General features: G+C 44.0%; 1 protein-coding gene across 1 annotated transcript in view; it reads right to left on the minus strand.

The window, feature by feature from the left end:
- Positions 1-254: 254 nt before the first annotated feature.
- LOC309714891 (uncharacterized protein) overlaps positions 255-23,462 on the minus strand; it is a 28,732-nt gene continuing 5,524 nt past the window's right edge. Inside the window, exons 2-7 of the mRNA XM_082547619.1 lie at positions 9,717-10,275; positions 8,790-8,843; positions 3,980-5,008; positions 1,878-2,033; positions 1,538-1,633; positions 255-1,287 (exon numbers count right to left, since the gene is read on the minus strand). Coding sequence (XP_082403745.1) covers positions 4,965-5,008; positions 8,790-8,843; positions 9,717-10,176 — 558 coding nt within the window. The 5' untranslated portion in view covers positions 10,177-10,275 and the 3' untranslated portion in view covers positions 255-1,287; positions 1,538-1,633; positions 1,878-2,033; positions 3,980-4,964. The remainder of the gene's footprint in view (positions 1,288-1,537; positions 1,634-1,877; positions 2,034-3,979; positions 5,009-8,789; positions 8,844-9,716; positions 10,276-23,462) is intronic.

Genomic DNA, 23,462 nt, shown 5'->3' on the forward strand with positions numbered 1-23,462 from the left:
GTAAGTTAAAACAACAGTAACCAAAAGTTCAAAATACATAAAATATTAATTAGGAAATGCTGAAATGCTTGGCACATTTAACCAACACCATTACAATTATTTGTTTTTAAATAATGGTTCAATTTACTTAATATTTTTAAGTTAACTTAAGCAAAAACGTTAATTACAATTAAGTGTTTTTATTTATATATACACACACACACACACACACACACACACACACACACACACACACACACACACAGGAAAAAAGAACCACGTCAGTTCATCATTGTTCACAATGATTTATTTTAAACAGCTTTTTTGTGAATCACACATTTAGCAGATTCCTTCTCTGAACACAGTGAGCTGAAATCTGTTCTACATTCAGTGGATAGAACTTGGATAAAATTTCAGTCACAACAGCCTTATATAATAAAATTGCATCCAAATTGGCATGCTTGACAAAACTCTGTAAAACTGGCATATTGATGCTAACAACAAGAAAAATGTACCTGCCATACAAAGAATAAAAGTGGCTCAAGTGAACGCAGTGCTTTACCTTTTCAGAAAAGGTCAAATGACAAAAATAAAATTAAGATCCCAAAAAAATATAAATCCTGAAAAAAACAAAACTTTTGCACTGTGACATAGTTTTTGAACATCTTATTTTGATTCCAAAAAATTGGGAAGATTATAACTAAAGAGTGACCAAAAAACATCCATAATTTAAATAAAAAGGTTTCAAAAAGGATTGCGCTAAAAAAAAACAAAAAAAAAACAAAACAAAAAAAAAACCATACAGAAGATACTCTCCCATTTACACCTTAATGTGAATCTGGAAAGTTAATACAAAAACAGTTTATGGTACAAACATTATTTATGAACAGGAATGTCAACACAATGTAATGCCGCAACTGAACCTTTTGATGAGCATTACATGTCACTTAACAAGTCTAACACTTTAAGAACAGCCCTGTGAAATTTTGTCTACAATGAACAGAGGTCATTTTTCAGTCTTTGAACCTTGACAGAAAGGTTTCCTGGATCCAGCTCCATGAACACTTTTTGAAATGCTTCGAATGTGCATTTGAAATTCTTGGGGTATTTCAGATCCAGAGCATAGCACAGTCCCAAAAGATAGCAACAGGCTTTGCTCAGATTCCCAAGTTTGCCCAGAACAGTAACGCCTTCAATAACAATACCCACATCAGTAGATTCGCCTGACCTGTCTTGATTCTGTAGCAGGTAAATCTTCATCACCTCCTCAGCCAAAGCCTCTTCAACAAAGACAGCAACAGCACCGTCCTTTAAAAAGAGAAAGAACTGTTTTCAGCTCACATATTTCCAAACATTGAAACAAAAAGTTTCATTTGTATGCCATCACCGGTACTCATAATATGTGGACACTGTGCTCCAAAGTCTTTGAGCAAATGCTATTCTTTTGTATGCTTTGAAGTGTTTTTTTTTCCTTTAGAACAGTATCTTAACACTTTTCTATGATCTCACAAGCTAAAATAAACTACTAATATTCCTAAAACAGATTTATTGCACCAACCTCAAAGGTTTTGATTAAGGCACTTGGATCCTCTCCCAGATGGTCAATGAGACATTTGATGATGACTTCTTGTTTTTTCTCGATGGAATTTCCACTCTGTAAAACAGGAAGTCTCAACTGAGGCAAAATTTGCACATTTAAAACATGACTTATCATTTCTAGCTTAAACATAACTATTTTTTTTCTGTTGTTGACCTGTTTTCACACCCACCATCAAGGTAAGAACACCTGTGGAGCTAAAATATTGAACAGAAACCTAAGAAAAGCCATTTTTAGTGGAAGGGCCTCTTCAATGCTGTGTTGGAACGTTTTTGTGGTTAGAAAATGCAATCTTCCTTACCTGAAGCAGAAGGTTTAACTGTGCCCTGTGGCGTTGTCCAGCAGCACCTTTCTTGGCTTGAAACAAGGACAGGAGTTTGCATGAATACAAGTCCAACGATGACATGAACTTTGGTTCAAGGTTCAGGGTCGTGATCCTATGAAACTCTGCACTGGCCTGGATGGGAGAGGACAAAAAATCAAGGACAAAAAATCTGAAGGCCAAAATTCTGATTCAATCAAAAAAAAAATCTTTAAGTGGAACTACCATTTTTTGCAACCTGGACCTTATTTTCTAACATGCAAAAGATTAATTTACTCATCCAGACATAAATCCATATAAGTGGAGTTGTTCAGTATGCAGACTAAAGCCTCAACATAAAGTATTATCTTCCACTAAGCTTCTAAATTTTATGTTATGAATTGCTTGCACTATTTCCCTGTGAGATTGTATAATCTTGGAGGGAAGAGGCGGAGCCAGGTTGCCCTCTGAACCATCGTCTGCCAGGCAGCGATGCAAGAGGAACACACCTCCACTGAAGTGGCGCAAATATTCAGAATCGTGTCAGCGGCTTTACAGAGAAAGCCTTTCAGCTCCTCTGGCAGCTCTGCTTCCTCCACCTTCCTGGAGATGACAAACGCTAGCAAGGCAGTGTTGTTAGTCACTGCAGCTGACTGAACAGTGCATTGATGTGCGCGATCAGTGAGCCTTGCTATCAGCTGGTCAAGTTTGGCGGGATGGGCCGGTTGCTGTCCAACGACCTTGGTCATTTTGGTGCCGAAAACTGAAGCGAGGCTCGGCTCTAGAGGGGGAACAGGCGGAAAACTCCGGTCTGTGAAGCCCTCTGTGTAGCCCTAGGTAGAGACCGGCGCTCTAATCTTCGCTGGCTCTGCTGCTGCCTCAGAGAGGTAGGTCATCACCGCCGGGAACTGGGGCCAGATGGGATCTGGGCAACGAGAGTGAGCGGAGCCATACCTTCCCGCCAGATCATCCAATGGGGGGTGGAGCAGGCTGAGGGACGGAAAGTCCCTTCTCACCAGCTGCCTCCTGGATGATGCCAGGCAGATCCAGGAGCAGCGCACCAACAACTGGGAGCGGCGTCCTCGCCGACATGTGAAGGCCAGGGGTGGATGAGCGTCCGCTCATCCGCCTCCCTTCTGTCGCCAGGCTGCCCAGCTGGGAGGCAGTGGAGCTGCTACCACTGCCGTTTTCCTCACGGTGGGTGGAATCATCCAATTCCGGCCCACCATCGAAGAACTCGATGGCTTCTTCCAGCAAGTACCTCTCTCTTAGCGGGAACGCCTCCTCAGCATCAGCCTTGAAAAAGGCTGACCTCCGCTGCTTTTCCTCTGGCGGGAGGAGCTAACAGGAGCGGCAATAGGATTAAGGTGTGAGGGCGAGGTCTGCATGGTGAGGACCGAGGCAGCCCACGCAGACGGCATGTCGGTCATACGACATGATGTAGCCGGTCTGGCAGGATGGACACAGACGGATGGTCTCGCTGGACATCTTCTGGCTGGCTGAAGAAAAACGGCAGAGTCGATTTCCTGGTCTCACCGTAACTTATACTAGACCAGGGTGAGGCCCACACAGCAGGTGGGCGTGGACTAAAATACTTCAGTGCTGCGCGCACAAGGGGAATACCCACTTAAAGGGCTGCGCCTATACTCATAGAATCTGGGGTTACAATACGTAACCAACGTTTCATAAAAATATTAAATTACTCTTCACTCTTTACTCTTCAGTAAAATCTAGTCTGTCGTTATGTGCTCCAGAGTTAGATAAGTGAGACAAAGGCACTTTGCAATCAGCCCAATCATTCTTCAGTCAGGTTACATTAGCTTAGCCTAAAACAAGTTAAGTGAACGGAAATTATTTATTGTTCCATAGGCTTGGGAATGGTTTCAATTAGAACCATTCTGGTTTTGATTCAGATTCCTCATTTTGATTCAAATTCCTAGCGATTCTAGAGTCTTATGACAAATTAAAGCAACCTGGCTGCTGCAAGATCATCAAAATCACTAGGATGGTAGCAACATGTTTTTCCTCACTTATCTTATGATGGGGGATCTAACAGACCAAATTTTATTTACAAGTGGATATCCCTTTAAATGTACACTTACTTGGGAGACGTCAAACAACGCCGGCCATCTGTCCTTGATGTCGTTGACACTCAGCTGTTGGCTGATAATATCATGTCTTCTATGTGCAAAGGTTTTGCACATTAAATCCTTGATGGCTGTGCTGTTTTTCTTCTTACACTCATCAATCAGTTGTTGTCGCTCCAGCTCTTGCTGTTCTTTACCATCTTGTCCTGGATAGTGTGGCAGAAACAGCACTTCTCCTTTCCGCGCCTTCTTTATGTTCTTCGCTGGAGCCTTGTCATCAGGGTGCTTGTTCTTCAGTGAGTTGCAAGTAACCTCTGGAACTCCAAGACTTCCTAACTTTGACCTGTAATTTCCCATCTTGTATTTAAGACTATACATCCATCCCATCCAGCCATTACGACTGCCTGGCTCTGTCAGACATGGATGCTTTTTGACCAGAGCCTCTGCCACTTCTCCAATCTGAAGGCCAGTAGGGTAGGCTGTGTAGCTGTACATATAATCAGCTAATTTTTCCATTATATCTGACTTGACTGAAGTATTGTTCAGCACAGTGCCATTTTGAACAAAGACTTCATTGGCATTTTTCAGTACAGTCTCTGTTGCCACAGAGAAAAGTGGAATGACAATTTCATCTGGCCATGTAGTCTTTAGAGGACTTTGAAGAGGGGAGAGTATGACAGTGTTGTCTGAAGACAGAGATGATCCATCTGTTTGGTCCTCTGTGGTTTTATAGGTTGAAGAGCTTGAACTTTCATTCAGTGAACTTACATCTGAGGGATTTTCACACTGAGGAATCAATGTAAGCACTACTGATGGAATGACCACAGCTTTGACTGTACCCCTATCTTTGATTTGGTTGGGAGAATGAAGTGTAAAGAAATCTCCAAATGAGTCATCATAATAGTGCAATATGAAATCCTCAACTAGCCCAAATGTCTCTCTCACTGTCTCATGACACTCCTCAACAGTCCTGGGTATTCCTGAAGAGAGCACAAGCTTCTCACTCTGTTGTCCAAAAATTACTTTCAAGGCAACGGAGTCCATCTGCAGAATAAAAACCACAAGAAAAAAGAAAAAGAAAGGGGGTATCTGAGTCTTTCCCCTTACACTAACAAACAATGTGACGTTTTATTGACACCATTTGCTTGCCTTCAACACGATATGGTGTTAAGGGGTAAGTGTCACCAAGTACTCTGGGATGTATTAAGGTCATTTTCCCAGAAGGATCCAGAATAAATGCCCTAAAATGTTCATCATACCAGCTGTTGAGCAACTTCACAATGAAAAGAAATTCATTGCTTAAGACAACAATCTGTAAAATCTCCACAAAGTCAGGTAAGCCACAAGTAGATCCATGAGGCAAAACCATTCCTGAGGCATATTTAGTTCCATGATGAGTCAGAGAGTTGGTCAAATTCACATAGGCTTGTGTTGGATAAAGTTCCTTGAGACACTGCTGTATTTCTACATCAAGCAGTTCCAACGGAAGAGATGATACTTTAGTGACACACACTGATGGCTTCAATGCATTACCATCTGAATAGTATGCCATCATCATCTGGTGCTTTGAGGCAAGTGACAATAGTACATTTCTGAAGCTGTTTGTGTCATGGTCCTGGGTCGGTGACCCAGTGCTTTTAGTTATCATTTTCTAGTTTATGATGATGATGATTATTATTGTTTGAGTTCTGTGTGTTATATTTGGTCTGCCTTTGAGTCTGTCTCTGTCTATGGTGTCACCCCATCTGTTTGTGAATCTGTCTGTTTAGTTCAATGTCTTGTCTGGTTCCATGTGTCTGAGTTTCCTGTTTTATTGTGAAGGTTTGTGTCATATGTGAGTGTGCTCAGTTTACGTTTCCCCTGTCTCGTCAGCTGTGATTTCTCCCAGGTGTGTTCCCCTCCTGTCTCTCATCCCTTGATTACTGCCGTCTGTGTATTTAAGCCCTGTGTTTCTCTGTGTCAGTGTCACGTCGTACCCTCAACTAGCTGTGTGTTCTGCTTCTATGTTCCTAGTGTTTGGTCTCCTGCTCCAGTTTAGTGTTTCTTTCCAGTGTTTCAGTCCTTGGTTCCTCTGTTCTGATTTTTGGTTTTCTTTTGGTGAGTTTAGTTTGTACGAGGTTTTTCCCAGCAATAAAGCTGCGCCTTAAGTTTCACTTCCGTGTCTGAGTTCTGCATTTTGGGTCCACCACTCCTGCTTGCCTGCCACACAGCGATTCATGACAGTTTGTGTGTTTAACAACCTTCTTAAAGAAACTATGTTTACCCTCAAAGCGCATAGTCCAGAGGCATACTAATGGACCAAATCCTCTGATCAAGTCAGGATAATGCTCCAAAAAATGGTGTTTTGGAGTTAGTTTTTGCTCTGGGAAAACCTCCAATAGCCTGTTGCGATGTTCAGATATAAGTGTGTCCAAGTAGCAAATACTTTCCTCTCTGTGAATAGGGGACACAACAAGTTCAGTTATATCTTTTAGAGTCATAAGAACTTGCCATGCTTCATCATTTGGGAATCTTTTCCCCAATAATAAAAGGTAATAGTCTCAATAACGTCCAATTTTCATGTGCGTTGCCACCAATGCTTTTGCGAGTGGAAAAATTTAGGGGGATGATTTGGGGGCGATCTGTTTTATCGGTCCATTTGTAAGGAAATTCTGTTATGAAGTTATTGAGTTCAGTTAAGGAAAAGTAACGTTTACGGATAAACACATGAAGGCATAATGCTAATTCTAGTGGAATTATGCCTTCAAAAAGGTCGTGCAAAAGATCTGGAGGATACCCTGTGACAAAATGGAAATATTTTAATTTCCCTGTTAATGGACAACCTTTCTTCACACCACAAAAATGAACCGAGGAGGAATTTTCCTTTATGGTTTGGACATGTAGATCATAGTTCTCTTTTGTTCTTGGTGGAAAAGCTCCTGAACGAACTTCTTTTTGCTGAAAGTCTGAATGGTCTCCAAGGCAAAATCTACAGATGTAATGTCCAGAAAAGCTTTCCACGAGTCCACTAAGAAAATGAGCGCCAAGATTGTCAGCACAAACACAAAAAACAGTGCCCCTGATATATCTACCAAGCTGTGAACAAAAAATCCCGTCTCTCTCTAATGTTACGAGATCCTTTAAAAGTGGCTCGAGAACAGTTTCATAGCCAAAAGTTTTAACATCACTTGCCTTACACAGGAGAGCCAATTGAATTGATGTTAGCTGTGATCTCAGTTCAGTTGGTATATCAGCAAGTACCCAGTACACAGCTGTGACTTTGTGTTTTTTTCTTGAAGTCCCAAGTGGATTACAAATTTCAAAGTCATCCACATAGAGAACAAGGGAAATACTTAAGTCTTCAATAGCACAAAGTTGGTTTTGCTTGAAATATTGTCCATCGTGGAAAGAGGATAACTGTGAAGTGTTCAAATGTCTAGTTAATATACTGTTAACATCTTCTTTACTCAGTAACAGCTGCAAGGACTGAAGAATAGGCACATACTGAAAAGTGGAATTCTTTTCTGGATCCAAACAGTATTCTACTGGTTCAATAACACAGAAGTTTTCCTTGAAATATTTCTGTCTCTTATATCTTGAAGCAAAGGGACCATCGGGACTAAGGGCTGAACATAAAGGACTACAGTGACATATTTTTTCAGCCAATTCACTGACAAAAGACTGATCAATATTACAGTTATTCTTAATAAGAATATCACTTATTGACTTTGAAATATACTGAAGTGATAATGTGCAGATATAACTGAGCTGTTCCACCAAGTCATCCACACATTTACCAGAAACATTATAGATGCTTTCCAGTTTTAACAAGAGCACACCAATATTTTTCAAAATTTCATTTGTTGTTTCCCTTTCACAACCAAGTTCAGTGGTGACATCCAAGTCCTCGTGATCTTCTAATTCCAGTGCTGGTAAGACGATTTCATTAGATGTACTGACAGTTTGCTTTGAAATCAAGTTAGTTTTAAAGAGCTTCCATGAACAAAATCTGTGCTTTCGACTTCTGTGAGTCGCATAAGTCCCACAAATGTTTGTCTTAAATTCACAACCATCAAAAACACACTCTATGGTTTCATGGCTTTTCAAATGGGAATTTATATGTTGAAAATAGTCTTTTGTGTTTGGGTAAAAAGAGTCACAGATTTTACATCTAATAGTTGGAGGGACCTCACACTCTTCCGTTTCATGCGAACTGTGAGACCTAGACAAGTGTGAGCGTAAGGCACCCCATGTCTTAAAAGAGCAAGGACAATTCAAATGAAGACAGGGTATGGAATAGCCATGACCAAATGTACCATGTTTCACTCGATAATGTTTGAGTAGTGACACTTTTGATGACTCCTCATGTTTGCAGAGTTTACACTGCCATCTCATCACCTGTGACCTAAAAAATTGTGAGAAAATATGTCTCACAGTATGAAGATGACAGAATGGTGTATAACCATATTTACGCAGTTTTTGTATGATTAACTGATTGAATAACCAATACTCACTACCAATTCAGGTGGAGGATACAACTTACAAATAAGTCAACATGGAACAAAGTACAATATTTAACCACATTGAAATAATCTGAATCACATCACCATGCTGTATAAATAAAAAGATAGTATGGTGACACTAGATGACAGACCATGAACTCATCAATATATTTACCGAACGGAAAAATTCTCAAAATTTAGATTTGGCATTTGTATGACTAAAATAACCCACCACAAAACCAGTATAAATATTTAGGTGGTATCACCATCCACTACTCAGCTTGTATAAAACAATATCATATCATTCCAAAATTTAACACATCAAGTCCTCTGAGTAAAATTACCTGCTTTACTTTGTAGTTGATGCAGATTTTTTTCTCCTGGTGGTGAAGATGGTGCTGAAAAAATACAAATCAAAACTTTATCATTACAAAACATGTCACTGAGTAATCTGCCATAACATCAATCTCTTATAAGAAATTTTAGCTTGGATTGAAATAAACATTTATTTATGTAAATTGGGAGTAACTATACTGGAAATGATGGTACTTTTGGCTTGACCCAAAGGACCAAAGCTTTTTTTTTCATTATTTTCTGGGATCTGAAAGGAAGTAGGGCCCCGAGTCTAAATTTACTTAAGGCCCCATAGTACTTTGGACCGGCCCTGGATGAGGTAATCTGCTGACCCGGGCGGTCCTCTCAGCGTTCTCTCAAAAACTGGCCCTGTTCGGGACAAAGCTGAAAGCAGCGTCTTATATGCTCTGAAAGACCCCACATAGAACTAGAAAGCTAAGCAGCATGGTTGCTGCTATGAACTGTTCCGCGGGCAGGTCTTCTTAGTTACCAAAGCCATTGATGACGTCTGTTCATCTCCTCCTGAACAACCTGACAGAGTGAGTCAGGCCGCGTGACTACCGCAGCTCCTGCACCGCGACTCAACAGGGCCATTTTCTAGAAATGTCTGAGCACACCTGCTTTCACGTGGCTCCTAAAAAGCCCCCGATTAAACAGTCAGGTCGCTGGTACCGGGACATTCCGGTCAATGCTGCCGCCCCAGCAGACCACACCATAAAAGATAGCAGAAGCCACAACAGAGTCATAGAAGGTCTTCAGGAGTGGGCCCTCCACTCCAAACGACCTGAGTCTCCGCAGCAGGTACAGCCTGCTCTGCCCTTTCCTGTAGAGGGCGTCTGAGTTATGAGTCCAGTCCAGTCTATTGTTCAGATGAACACCAAGGTACCTGTAGCTGTCCACAGCCTCAATGTCCATACCTTGGATGTTCAGTGGTTGCAGTGGAGAATGCTTGTGCCTGCGGAAGTCTACCACCAGTTCCTTGGTTTTACTGGCGTTGATCTGGAGGTAGTTCAGCTGGCACCAGTCCACAAAGTCTTGGGTCAGACCTCTGTACTCCTTGTCGTCCCCATCAGTGATGAGGCCGACTATTGCAGAGTCATCAGAGAACTTCTGCAGGAAGCACTGGGTGGAATTGTGGGAGAAGTCTGCAGTGTAGATGGTGAAGAGGAACGGAGCCAGAACCGTTCCCTGTGGGGCCCCCGTACTGCAGACGACCCTGTCCGACACACAGCCCTGAGTCCTCACATACTGTGGTCGGTCGGTGAGGTAGTCCAGGATCCAGGTAGTGAGGTGATGGTCCACTCCAGAGTTCACCAGCTTGTCCTTTAGAACCGAGGGAAGAATGGTGTTGAAGGCACTGGAGAAATCAAAGAACATGATTCTCACAGTGCTTCCAGCGGTCTCCAGGTGAGCGAGGGAACGATGTAGGAGGTGAATGACGGCATCATCCGCTCCAATGCCAGGCTGGTAGGCAAACTGAAGTGGGTTGAAAACTTAAATTAACATGCACAAACACGCTGCGAAAAGTGAGCCACCATGACAAACGCTTTCTTCAGAACATGTTATAAAAGAACGGTGTGGATAAAGACAGCTAATGTAAGAATTGATCACTTACCTGAAAACGTTACCAAGTCTGCAGTGGATGTGTGTCTGTCTCGTTCAACGTGCAGAAAATCTCCCATGAGGCCATGCTCCTCGCGCGCGGTACATGCCAAAGGTCATTAGTCTTACTCAAAGTTTTAAGTTAGTATTGGGGGACAAAATTATATTGATTTTGAACCATTAATAATTAAAGTTAAAGACAATGATAAATATGAATACCAGTGTCTCAGTTATTTTGAGTACTTTCTATGAGATATATTGAGTAGATTAAAATAATGCACCCTGTGTTTCAAATACAGAATTTTTTCTTTTAAATAAACTTGAACAAAAGAGCTCAGTTCAACTCAAAAACTGGTGTAGAAAATTTAAGCATTCTTTTCAGTATTTTCAACTCAAGATAACACGTTTGTGATTTTCAAAGATTTAATCAAGGTCATCTAACTTAGAATTATAATGATATTTACTAAGCCCCTGAAAATTTTTTTAGGGTGTATCTTGCCCAAGGATAGTAGGTGACCTGCTCTACTACCTGAACTACAGCCACCTCAGTGGGAGGATGCAGATTACTGTCTCTTTATCACGAGATAGAAACTGGGAAAAGACAGTATGCAGATATTATGTAGGCTTTTGGTTCCAAATGATTCTGATTGACTAACTTATGATGCATGGCGGTAAGAACAAAATGGGCCAATATGCACGTTTTATAAATCAGATGGTGATTTTGCATGGAAACAAATTTTTTGCACAGAGTACACAAATTGTCATAACCAATGACCAACAACCACTGATCAAAGAGTGATTGCAGCCATTCCCCAAATCTGTGAATAGTAATCATGGTATTTGATCAGTAGTTGTTGATCAATGGTCATGACAGTTTGCATATTAGTGATCAAGAAACAGAGCCCACACTCTATTGCTCATACAGTGGGCTGGTTTCAGTGATTGTGCAAAGGTACTGTTTATAAGTTTGGAGAAACCTGCAGTCAGCTGAGACAGAAGAATTTTCTCCCATTGAAACACTACGTCCAGATGAACATAATGAACCTTATCGGATTTACTTACCTGGATGATTGAGCATGGGAATGGCTTGATCAAATTGAGAAAAGCTAAATGAGCTTGTAACTTTAACTGACTGACATGCAAACAAAGGCTCTAAAGCAAAGCAGGTAATCGATGTAAGCAACTGCTGTGCATGATGAATAAATGAGCGGTGCAGGAGATGATCTGTAACGACTCAAGACTGAAGTGCTGTCAGTGTTTCTACAGAACACTGACATAGTTACACTTGCGAATACTGAGAATATGTGCTATGTAACAGAGAGAAGATTTACACAGTTCAGCAACCAACAGGTCAAGTTTTTAAGCAACATGCTGAACAGAAATAATGAAGAAACTACTAGAGGTTATTTTTCTGTCTGTTCCAAACAGATGAAAAATGTATAAAAAGTGATAAAAAAAAAAGAATCCAAATTCTGAACCTAATCATAAACCTGACCCTAGATGGGTTGCCAGTGACTTGGAGGGCGTTAAGAGGTTACACAACTGCACCTTAAACCACTTTCCAAGTTGATTTGAACAGTCAGGGTCCTCTTGAATTACTTCACACTTTTTTTTTAGAATTTCAGAGTTGTCTGATCTGTGTAGGATGCATGAAGTAGTTATGTAAAGTGGGTCTTAGATAGGCTTTAGATACTGAAGACTGTTCATAGAAGAATAAAACAGAATGAAGAGGCAATCAAAACAGACCTTGTATAAAGAAATAAACCAACTACTTCAACAAAAGGTCTCCTTGGTTGCTGAATATGTAATTAAAATGTCAGCACAGACAGCTTTTTTGTTATTTATAAAAAAGTTTTTATTCACTGAAGAAAAATCTAGCTGGAACCTCAGTCCCCTGTTGTCATTTTTCTGATTTCTCTTTGCATTCTGACATTTTGTTTGTGTACTAACTGAAAGCGTCTCTACCTGCATGTCAAAACCCATCAGTAGGCTGTTGAGTTGATGTGTGAAAGGCATCACACAGTTTAAGTACTGTGAAAGGAGAATCCAGAAACCTTACAAGAATGAATTATAGTAGTGATGTGTCGGTCGTGAAGGAAATGTCTCTTAGAGCCAGATCTTTGATGTGAACGACGCGAGCCGGCTCCTTGTTGCGAGCCGTGGGTTTTTTTTTTTTTCTTTCTCTCACAATCTCTCTTGCACTTTTTTTTCCGCTTCACTCAGTACTGAGCCTTGTGCTTTGTGCTGGGAAGAAGGGGGAGGGGCGGTAGTTACACTCAGTAACACAGGAACAGAGCGGGAGAGAGAGACAGAGAAAAAGAGACAGGGACAACAACGTCACATTAGAAAGGTATAGTAATCATCCACAACTATTTTCAGTTGCAGATGATAAAGGATTCAGAAAGTTTATTCATGCAGGCCTAAACAGGGAGTGCAGAATTATTAGGTAAATGAGTATTTTGTCCACATCATCCTCTTCATGCATGTTGTCTTACTCCAAGCTGTATCCGGTTGTTCAGTCTGACGTCACTAGCAGTGTCTGGGTCTAAACTCCGCTGCGGGTCCATATATCAAACGATCACTATGGCATTACTGAGAGTTGAAAAACTGTCAAAGGTCTTTCATCTTTAATAAAATGATCAGCGTTCTGCTCTACCAGGTGTAACAATTGAGTTTAACATCCAGGCATCCATGAAAACGGAATTTATGACATTTAACGGAGTTAGAAGTTAGCAGGATGTTAGCTCGCTAGCTTCTATCTAAATACAATATAGCATGTCCTGACTGCGGGGTTTTGGAAACAAATGAAAACGTACAGCTCTGCTATCACTTCCAGCATAAATGAAGACAGAAAACTAAACAGCAGTAACGTTTGTAGGGTTACTGAAGTTGGGCTAGCTGGTATATAATGATGTGCTACGTGACCGCTAGCGACACAGCTATGTTAGCATAATATAAACAAGCTAACTTTTTTTCCACTCGATAAAAGTTAACGTGAGTGTTCTCGGTGGTCAGAAACAAATGTAATCGCATGGCAGGATGCTGTAAAAGGACCAAACTTCAGTCAGGAGAACAACTGAGATAATCCATCCACAATACGAGGTTAGTCATTCATATACTGCTGCATGGGCTGGGCTGTAGTTACATCCTAAGGTTTTAAAAACTGAGCTTAAATAAATGATTAGCGGTAATAAAAGCCGAGGGAGGTCAACAGTGATCACTGACTGTTTTAGGAGCTTTTTGAGATCAAATAGAAGAAAATACATAACATTAAACATGTTAACAGCACAAAAGCCATATTAAACGCAGACTACTTTAGACCCGGAAGTAGGATTCGTCGCGTCATCACTGAACAACCGGATAGGCTCGAAAGCCTACTACCAATTAAGCATATTAGGTGATGTGCATCTCTGTAATGAGAAGGGGTGTGGTCTAATGACATCAACACCCTATATCAGGTGTGCATAATTATTAGGCAACGTCCTTTCCTTTGGCAAGATGGAAAAGTCAAGCAAAACGTCAAGTCCTTCTTTTGGGCCCGTCGAGCCCAAAAGAAGGACTTGACGTTTTGCTTGACTTTTCCATTTTGGCCATATTTCAGAGCTGCAACATCACTGGAGTGCCCAAAAGCACAAGGTGTGCAATACTCAGAGACATGGCCAAGGTAAGAAAGGCTGAAAGACGACCACCACTGAACAAGACACACAAGCTGATACGTCAAGACTGGGCCAAGAAATATCTCAAGACTGATTTTTCTAAGGTTTTATGGACTGATGAAATGAGAGTGAGTCATGATGGGCCAGATGGATGGGCCCGTGGCTGGATTGGTAAAGGGCAGAGAGCTCCAGTCCGACTCAGACGCCAGCAAGGTGGAGGTGGAGTACTGGTTTGGGCTGGTATCATCAAAGATGAGCTTGTGGGGCCTTTTCGGGTTGAGGATGGAGTCAAGCTCAACTCCCAGTCCTACTGCCAGTTTCTGGAAGACACCTTGTTGAGTATTGCAGCATCGACAGCGATCAACTCAAAGGAAAATGACGACGGAGGCAAAAATATCTTTAATATTTTGGGAACTTTATTCCTCATCAACACGCGGCAAAACTTTTCTCATGGGTGCCATTTTCGTTGTGGTATACTTTTTTTTTTTCTTCTTCTTAGGGGCATGATGACGCAGCATCCGTGCTCTTACAATGAAACAGTGCCTCCTTGTGGTGGCAACTAAAATACTGTCTCTGTTAAACCGCAGTAACCATAATGCAGTTAAACACAGTACAACATGAGTACACACAATGCATATCTTAACACACCTTCTTCAAGCAGTGGTACAGGAAGAAGTCTGCATCCTTCAAGAAAAACATGATTTTCATGCAGGGCAATGCTCCATCACACGCGTCCAAGTACTCCACAGCGTGGCTGGCAAGAAAGGGTATAAAAGAAGAAAAACTAATGACATGGCCACCTTGTTCACCTGATCTGAACCCCATTGAGAACCTGTGGTCCATCATCAAATGTGAGATTTACAAGGAGGGAAAACAGTACACCTCTCTGAACAGTGTCTGGGAGGCTGTGGTTGCTGCTGCACGCAAGGTTGATGGTGAACAGATCAAAACACTGACAGAATCCATGGATGGTAGGCTTTTGAGTGTCCTTGCAAAGAAAGGTGGCTATATTGGTCGCTGATTTGTTTTTGTTTTGTTTTTGAATGTCAGAAATGTATATTTGTGAATGTGGAGATGTTATATTGGTTTCACTGGTAAAAATAAATAATTGAAATGGGTATATATTTGTTTTTTGTTAAGTTGCCTAATAATTATGCACAGTAATAGTCACCTGCACACACAGATATCCCCCTAAAATAGCTAAAACTAAAAACAAACTAAAAACTACTTCCAAAAACATTTAGCTTTAATGTTAATGAGTTTTTTGGGTTCATTGAGAACATGGTTGTTGTTCAATAATAAAATTATTCCTCAAAAATACAACTTGCCTAATAATTCTGCACTCCCTGTATGACAGAGGATGTTCATCTTCTTTTTGTTTTCATATTTTAGTTTATATTTAATTGTGTTGTGGTTTGCAGTGTTTTGTGTTGTTACACTTTAAATACTGTATGTTTAAAAGGAAAAAGCTGAAAATTTAAATAGTTAAAAGTTGAAATGTGAATAGTTGTTTTTTGTGTTATATGATTTTAGAGCTGGGCGATAGAACGATAACGATATGTATCGCGATATAACTTTTACTCGATAGAGAAATTAAGCTATCGCGATAGACCTCGCTGCTCTTGTCCTCTTAAAAAAAAAAAAAAAAAAAAAAAGGTCAGCCAATCCAAATTAAGTAGCGCAGAGCCGAACAAATCACAGCCGCAGCGTCACGTCGCGTGACTTGTTACGTACAGCACAAGTGCCAAGCCGCACGTGTGTTTGTTTGGGAAGCAGCCAGCGGGTAATGGAGGAAATGAGTGTGCCGACTAGAAAAATCAACCGAGCGTGACCGAAGAGAAAACAGATGATGGTTCCAATGCCGGAGAGATTGTCGAACGGAAGAGCCATAGAAGCTCCGTAGTGTGAAGGTATTTCGGCTATTTCAAGTCTGACAAAAAACAGAGTAGCGTGCACTGTAAATTGTGCCGAAAGCAAGTCTGGAAATACAATAAACTGGTGCATGCGTCACACTGTGCGCCACGTTATTGTTTCGGTGAAATGAATTTCTACAATACTGTTACTGTTAATTCTACTCTCTGCAGTGTTTAAATGCTTACATATACACACAGTTACTGTCCCTCCACACATACGACTCGGTTCTGCTTCTATGCCCCAGCTTTGTTTACTTTTTCCCACCGAGGCTTCTAGACTTCTGATTGGCCAACATTTCTGCATGGTTAGGAATCTAGCGCCACCTGCTGCTTTGGCATGTTCATAGCAGCGTTTTCCTTCATTTCTGCCTTTATGTGTGGACGGGATTATTTTTTAAAACGAAAACGGAAAATCTCCGTTTTCAAAAATACCCGTGTACGTGTGGACGTAGCCTCAGTCTCTGACTGGAAGCGCTAATTCGTCATTCGGCTTTTGTCAGACTAAAGTAACTGTTAAAACTGTTTGAAAAGCTCAGCTATACAACAAGGAGAGATCGAGAATTTCCTTTTAGTTCTCAGTTTATTTGATATTGACAAGTTAGTCAGTTTTGTCTGTTCTTCTGTAAAACAAACTAAGATTTATTTTTAGAATTAATATTTTGTTTCTAAGTGGAATTGACAATTTAGTCTGTTTCGTTTGTTCTATTTTGAAACTTAAACGCTTTAGCGGCTGCCTTTTGTGTAGTTTGCAATATTTGCCTTTATTTATCTGAAAAAGTCTCATGTTCCTTAAGTACATCTACCCTGTTGAACTTATTATGGGAAATAAATATTTAAATAAAAACAAGCTGCTGATTATTTCACATTTTACTTGTGAGCAACGGCACATTTAAATCTTACAAATATAGTTATTTGGCTTATATCGTGATAGATATCGTTATCGCCTGAAATGAAAAAAACATATCGTGATATGAAAAAATCTTATATCGCCCAGCTCTATATGATTTATTTATTACATTTTATGTGGAGTGAATAAATAAAAGTATTGTAACGTTCACAAGAACTAGGCGGTTGGATCTCAGTTTGTCTGTTTATTCGGCAACACAGGCAAACGGGCCGTTAACTCCGGGGAGAGTGCTCTCGTACAACACCTCACTTCAGCCCCGCACAGTCACACAACAACAAGGACCCCCCTCCCCTTCCTGCACACATTAACTCCCTTTTTCCTGCAGCACAACCAAACATGTATCTTAAAGAAATAACAACAGTGTGCAGAGATAACCAACATGTCACTGTAAAATAACATTTAACCATCGTTACACGGCCCCCCCAGCAATAAGTTCCTCGTCCCCGAGGGAACAACACAGTCTCTGAGGCAGGGTGGTCGCCTACGTTCCCTCCTTGACCTCCTGAGCCTCTGGGGTGTACACGGAGCTTCGGGGCTTTGAGGTGAAGAGTCCGAGGGAGGGGAACGCAGCTCCGGCCGGGGGTCCCTCTGTGCAGGGTCATGGGAGCTCTGTACATATCCCTCAGGGAAGGAGGGGAGGGATTGCCCTCTGTAGGGGGCCATCCGGTCTCTGTGCAGCGCCACTTTCCTCCCTCTAGGAGGCAACTGCACCCTGTAAACAACTTCCCCCACTCGCTCCAGGACGCTGCAGGGCCCCACCCAGCTGCTATCCAGTTTAGGACACCGTCCTTTCTTTCTCTTTGGGCTGTAGACCCACACCAGCTCCCCAGCACGGAAGTGCCTCCCCTTAGTGGTGATGTCATAATTCCTCTTTTGGCGCAGGCCTGCCTTCGCCAGCTGCTCCCGGGCGTAGGAATGTGCAGAATCCAGCCGGTCCTGCAGCTTCCTTGCGTAGTTCCGGCCTGGTGGCGCCTCTGGCGCGTCCGGGGGCTTCCCAAAAGCCAACTCTGCAGGAGTTCTCAGCTCTCTCCCTAACATGAGCAGGGCAGGCGTACATTGGGTGGAGTCTTGCACTGCCGACCTGTAGGCCATGAGGATAAGGGGAAGATGGTAGTCCCAGTCCCGTTGGTGTTCTGAGGTAAGGATGGCTAGCTGTTGGGCCAGCGTCCTGTTAAACCTTTCCACCAGTCTATCGCTTTGGGGGTGAAGTGGGGTGGTGCGGGTCTTCTTAATCCCAAAGCGTTCACACATGGCAGCAAATACCTTGGACTCAAAGTTACACCCCTGGTCACTGTGGAGGGTCTCTGCTGTTCCAAAGCGGCTGAACATCCCCTCCACTAATACATCAGCGACAGTCTCAGCCTCCTGATCTGGGATGGCATATGCTTCCGGCCACTTGGTAAAATAGTCCATGGCCACAAGGACATAGCGGTTTCCTCTGTCTGTACGAGGAAATGGGCCCATGACGTCCACAGCTACTCGCTCCATTGGAGCTCCTGCTGGTTGCTGCTGAAGCTGAGCCCGGGACTGGTCCTGTGGCCCTTTGTGCGAGGAACATGCATCACCAGCTGCGGCAAAAGTCCTCCACATCCCTCCACTGCTGACCCCAGTAGTAGCCCTGGAGGAGGCGGCGGAGGGTTTTGGAGACCCCAAAGTGGCCGGAGCCAGTGCTCCCATGGCAGGCTTCCAGCACAGCTGACCTCAGCGACCTTGGCACTACAATCTGCCACCTCTCCTCCCCTGTGGCAGGATCCTTCCAGGCACGCTCCAACACCCCCTCCTTCAGCCTGAGAGCTGCAAACTTGGCCCACAGCCCCCTGGTACAGATGGAAACCCAGTGACCTCATCCCAAAGGGGTTGCTCCTCCCTCTCCAGCCACTGCAGGACTGGCAGCAGGTCAGTGTCTTGTTCCTGCCGTGCCCTCCACTCCGCTGCATCCACCACCAGAAGAGCCCTGCAGGCGAGCTGTGTTGCTCTGTCTATTGTTGTGAGTTCCCGCTCTATCTCCTCTCGCTTCTCACAGTAACAGCAGCCAGCTGCAGCACATGGGCGGCGAGAGAGGTGCGTCCCTGCTCTGTGCTCCACAGTGAAATTGAAGGCTTGGAGCTCTTCCAGCCAGCGAGCCACCTGTCCCTCTGGCTCCCTGAAAGACATCAGCCACTGGAGGGCAGCATGATCAGTTCTGATAACAAATGATGTGCCACACAGGTAGCACTTAAAGTGTCTCACCCCTGCCACCACGGCCAGCAGCTCTTGTCGTGTGACACAGTAGTGCCGCTCACTCCTGTTCAGGACCTAGCCCCTTCTCACCTTCCGGCCCAACCTGCGACAACACAGCTCCCAGCCCCACATTACTTGCGTCAGTGTCCAGAACAAAAGGCAGGGTGGGGTCCGGGGGGCGAGGACTGGGGACTCTGTCAGTGATCTGCGGAGGGTGTTGAATGCCTGCTGACAGTCCTGGGTCCAGATGAAGTCACAGTCCTTCTGCAGCAGGCGGAAGAGTGGTGCGACTATAGAGGGAAAGCCCTTCACAAACCTCCTGTAATAAGATGCCAGGCCTAGGAAGCTTTTGAGCTGTTTGTGGTCCGCTGGTGTGGGCGACTCAGTAATGGTGTGAATTTTTTCCTCCAAAGTGCTGATGCCCTCATGACCCAGCTTGTGGCCCAAAAACTCCACCTCCCTCCTCATGAAGTGGCACTTGTCAGGGTGCAGCTTCAGGCCTGCAGCCGCCACCCTTCCCAACACTTGTCTCAGGGCATCCAGGGCAGCATCAAAGGAGCTCCCGTGTACTAGAAGATCATCCAGGTAAACCAGACACCGTTGCCGTGGGACGCCAGCCAGCACACTGTCCATAAGCCTCTCGAAGGTAGCAGGAGCGGTGCAAAGACCAAAGCTCAGGACTTTGAACTGCCATAGTCCCCTGTTAGTGCAGAAGGCTGTCTTCGGTCTGGATTCAGGGGATAGTGGCACCTGCCAGTAGCCACTCCGCAGATCCAGGGTGGAGAACCAGGAGGATCCGGCTACTAAATCGAGAGACTCATCAATCCTGGGAAGGGGGTAAGAGTCATTTTTCGTCACTTTGTTGAGTGGTCTGTAGTCCACACAGAAACGCATCCTTGGGCTTTTTTTCTTAGGCACCATCATCACAGCGGAGGCCCACGGGCTATCAGATGGCTCTATGATGCCCGCCTTCATCATTTCACACAACTCTCTGTCAGTAGCCTCCTGATGAGCCAGGGGCAGGCGGCGGGGGCGCACTTTAATAGGCTGGGCATCCCCGGTCTCAATGACGTGCTCTACCAAGTGTGTCAAGCCAACATCACTTTCTTTCAGGGCAAAAATGTCACTAAACTCTCTTAGTACCTGCCATAGACTCTCTTGCTGCTGTGGAGTCAGCCCCTCACAGTTCTTTGACCACATGCTCCTCACTGCGGAGAGCCTCTCCTCCTCCCACGCTTGCTGTTCTGCTGGCGGGTTTGCGGGGGTCTCCGAGGTGGAGGTGGACGCCGCGGCAGATGCTGGGCAGACTGGGGGAGGAATAAGCTGCACCTTCTTCCCATCAGGGAGTATGAGGAAGCCTTTGCCTAAGTCCAGTACACCACCAATGGCTCGCAAAAAATCCAGCCCAAGGATGCAGGCGTCCGGCACATCAGCCACCCAGGCAGCATAAGGCACACCGAGGTCCCCCACATTAAACTGGAACACTCCCCTCCCTCTAATTGGGGCCAGATCACCGGTCACAGTCTTAAGTCGCACATTAGTTGGTTGCACAGCATCTCCGGTTGGGACGACATCGGGTCGGACCAGCGTTGCATTGGACCCCGTGTCCAGAAGGGCCGTACAGGACACCCCCGCAATCATCACTGGAACATGGCAAAAGTCGCCAACCTGGGTCCAGCCCACAGCGATGACCGCACCGGGTGGAAATGGCGGTGGTGTGGGGATGTCGTTCTCCCTGGCCCGTGTACTCCCACCTACACGGGCCCTTGGGCGTTTCCCTGAACCGCTGCAAGCTTGGGGCACTGCCTGATGAGGTGTCCGACTTGTCCACATCCCCAGCAGCTCTGTGGTCGGCGGCGTGGGCCGGCCCGAGGGGAAGGTGACTGCAGAGAAGCCGTCTGAACCAAACTGCACAGGCCCGCTGGCATCTCCATCTGCTCCACAGGTGCTGACATAGCCCTCACCACATGTGTGTCATCAGCACCCCCAGAGGATCCTGCAAGCATCACCCTCTCCAACGCTAGCTCCAGGGCTGCACTGAGTGTTGCCGGTCGAGCAAGCTGAGTTTGCATACGGAGCTCTTTAGGGCTCAGGGCCTGCAGGAACTGGTCCCGAGCTAACTCCGCCTTCACTGATGGTGGCATGCTGTCATACGCCCTCCGGCAAAGACACTCGACTTCATGGGCCAAAATCCGAAGGGGCTCTCCTGGCAATCTGCGTCTGTTGTGGAACTCCGACCTCAGCAGCAGTGGTTGGTTATACTACCCAAAGTGCCTCTGAAGTGCCCCAACCAGATCATTATAATCTCTCCTTTGCTCCTCGGTCAGCAGCAGCAGGCATGCAGCTGCATCCTCACACAGGCACAAAGCCAATTGGAGAGCTTTATGTTCCTCAGACCAGCCAGCTGCAAAGGCTAATAGCTCAAACTGTGCAATAAACACTTCCCGTGGCGTCTTGCCGCTGAACTTAGGCGTTTTTATATTCGCCGCAACTTGCTGGGCACCGCCATGTTTGTTTACATCACGTGACGGCGCGCCAAGCGAGGTCGACTCCCTCCCACCGGAATCGCGGCCACTGTGCGAAAAGTTACCGAGCCTAGTCAAACCTGGAGAAAATCCAGCCTCAGCAGACAGCCTCAGCAGACAGCCGCAGCGCCGTTTCCCTCACTCTATGGGCAGGCGAGCACGGGCGAACCTCCCTCTCCTCCGTCTCCTTCTTAATCTTGTCCGGCAACATCCTTGTGTCTCGTGACGGTCAGCGTCGCCAGCAACAGGGTGTCGGGCGTTTTCGGTGTTTTTTTTTCTTTCTTCACTTCTGACACCAGTGTAACGTTCACAAGAACCAGATGGTTGGATCTCAGTTTGTCCGTTTATTCGGCAACACAGGCAAATGGGCCGTTAACTCCGGGGAGAGTGCTCTCGTACAACACCTCACTTCAGCCCCGCACAGTCACACAACAAAAAGGACCCCCCTCCCCTTCCTGCACACATTAACTCCCTTTTTCCTGCAGCACAACCAAACATGTATCTTAAAGAAATAACAACAGTGTGCAGAGAAAACCAACATGTCACTGTAAAATAACATTTAACCATCGTTACAGTATATTTACGGTGGTCCCTAGAGACAAAGCACGTACAAACCCCGAAGCACGTAAACACGTAAAAACACAACAGAAGTGCTCCAGGATGCTAGGGCGCAGTGTTGAGCTTTTGTTACCTGGTGGCTACACAACTCAGGAAGTACCAATGACCGGATTTGGTGTGTGGTAGTAACAGGTAAATGAATATTTTTTTAAATCATTTGAATATATATGAGCGCTTGTGTATAAATACACAAACAATACACATATGCTTTCAATTGTGTAATTTAAGTGATCTAGGTAGCTCTGGTTTGAAGTTCAGTTAACGCTAGTGTTATGGGCCCCAGGAATGGTGCCACAATAACAAAGAAGAAATCCCTGCAAATACAGGTAAAGTTCAGGAGCAATGAAGCAGTGCACTCGGTTTGCCTCTCAGATTGCATCTCTTATTCAAGTTTCAATAAACATGAACAGCATTAACAATATCCATGTGTGCATGACTCTTCCAGTCACAGTGTCCATATCTGTCCATTTTTCCAAAGTCACAAGTAGAAAAATAAATGGATTCACACTCTACACTTTCCACTATTTTACATGTGCTTCATGTGATCGCTCAGTCAAAGCAAAACAAAAGTACACACCTGCTCTTGCTTAAGCAATTGAAAGCCACTGTACTCTACAATGAATTTACAGCAATATACAACTGTAGTTAAAGCAAACCACACTCTTATCTGGTTGAAATTAAAGTGGACAACTGTACCGGTTCTGAATACTGAAATTGAGCAAAAATAAACACACATCATTTACAGCACACTGAAGATGAAACTCACTTTTGCATAACATGGGCAACTTCTTTCTATTTCACATGTCATTAACACTCACATATTAAGATAAGATAAGATCTTATCTTATCTTATGTCATTAACACTCACATATTAAACAGCTTTATACTTTTCCCAACCTCAATGACACTTTAACAATCAAACATCTTTGTATCATAAACTTTATATAAAATAGTAGTGTGCGGGAGTACCAACCTTCATAATGAAAAGAAAATAAATCTATATGAATGACTTTCCTACAAGACAATACTCTGGGCGCTACGACCCACAATACAAAACATTACCGCGACGTTTCTGCTAGCGGCCTGCGCAGCCTGACCCCGCTGTCTCAGACTGATGTGGGTCAAACGTGCGGCTGTGCCCATAAGTGTTACAGGTACTGTCTTACTTCTTTACAACTTAGCATGGAGATGAAACATTGCTATGTAACAAACAGTGGTAGTA

This window comes from Aulonocara stuartgranti (genome assembly GCF_965226115.1).
Source record: "Aulonocara stuartgranti genome assembly, chromosome: 9".
NCBI classification, from domain to species: domain Eukaryota; kingdom Metazoa; phylum Chordata; class Actinopteri; order Cichliformes; family Cichlidae; genus Aulonocara; species Aulonocara stuartgranti.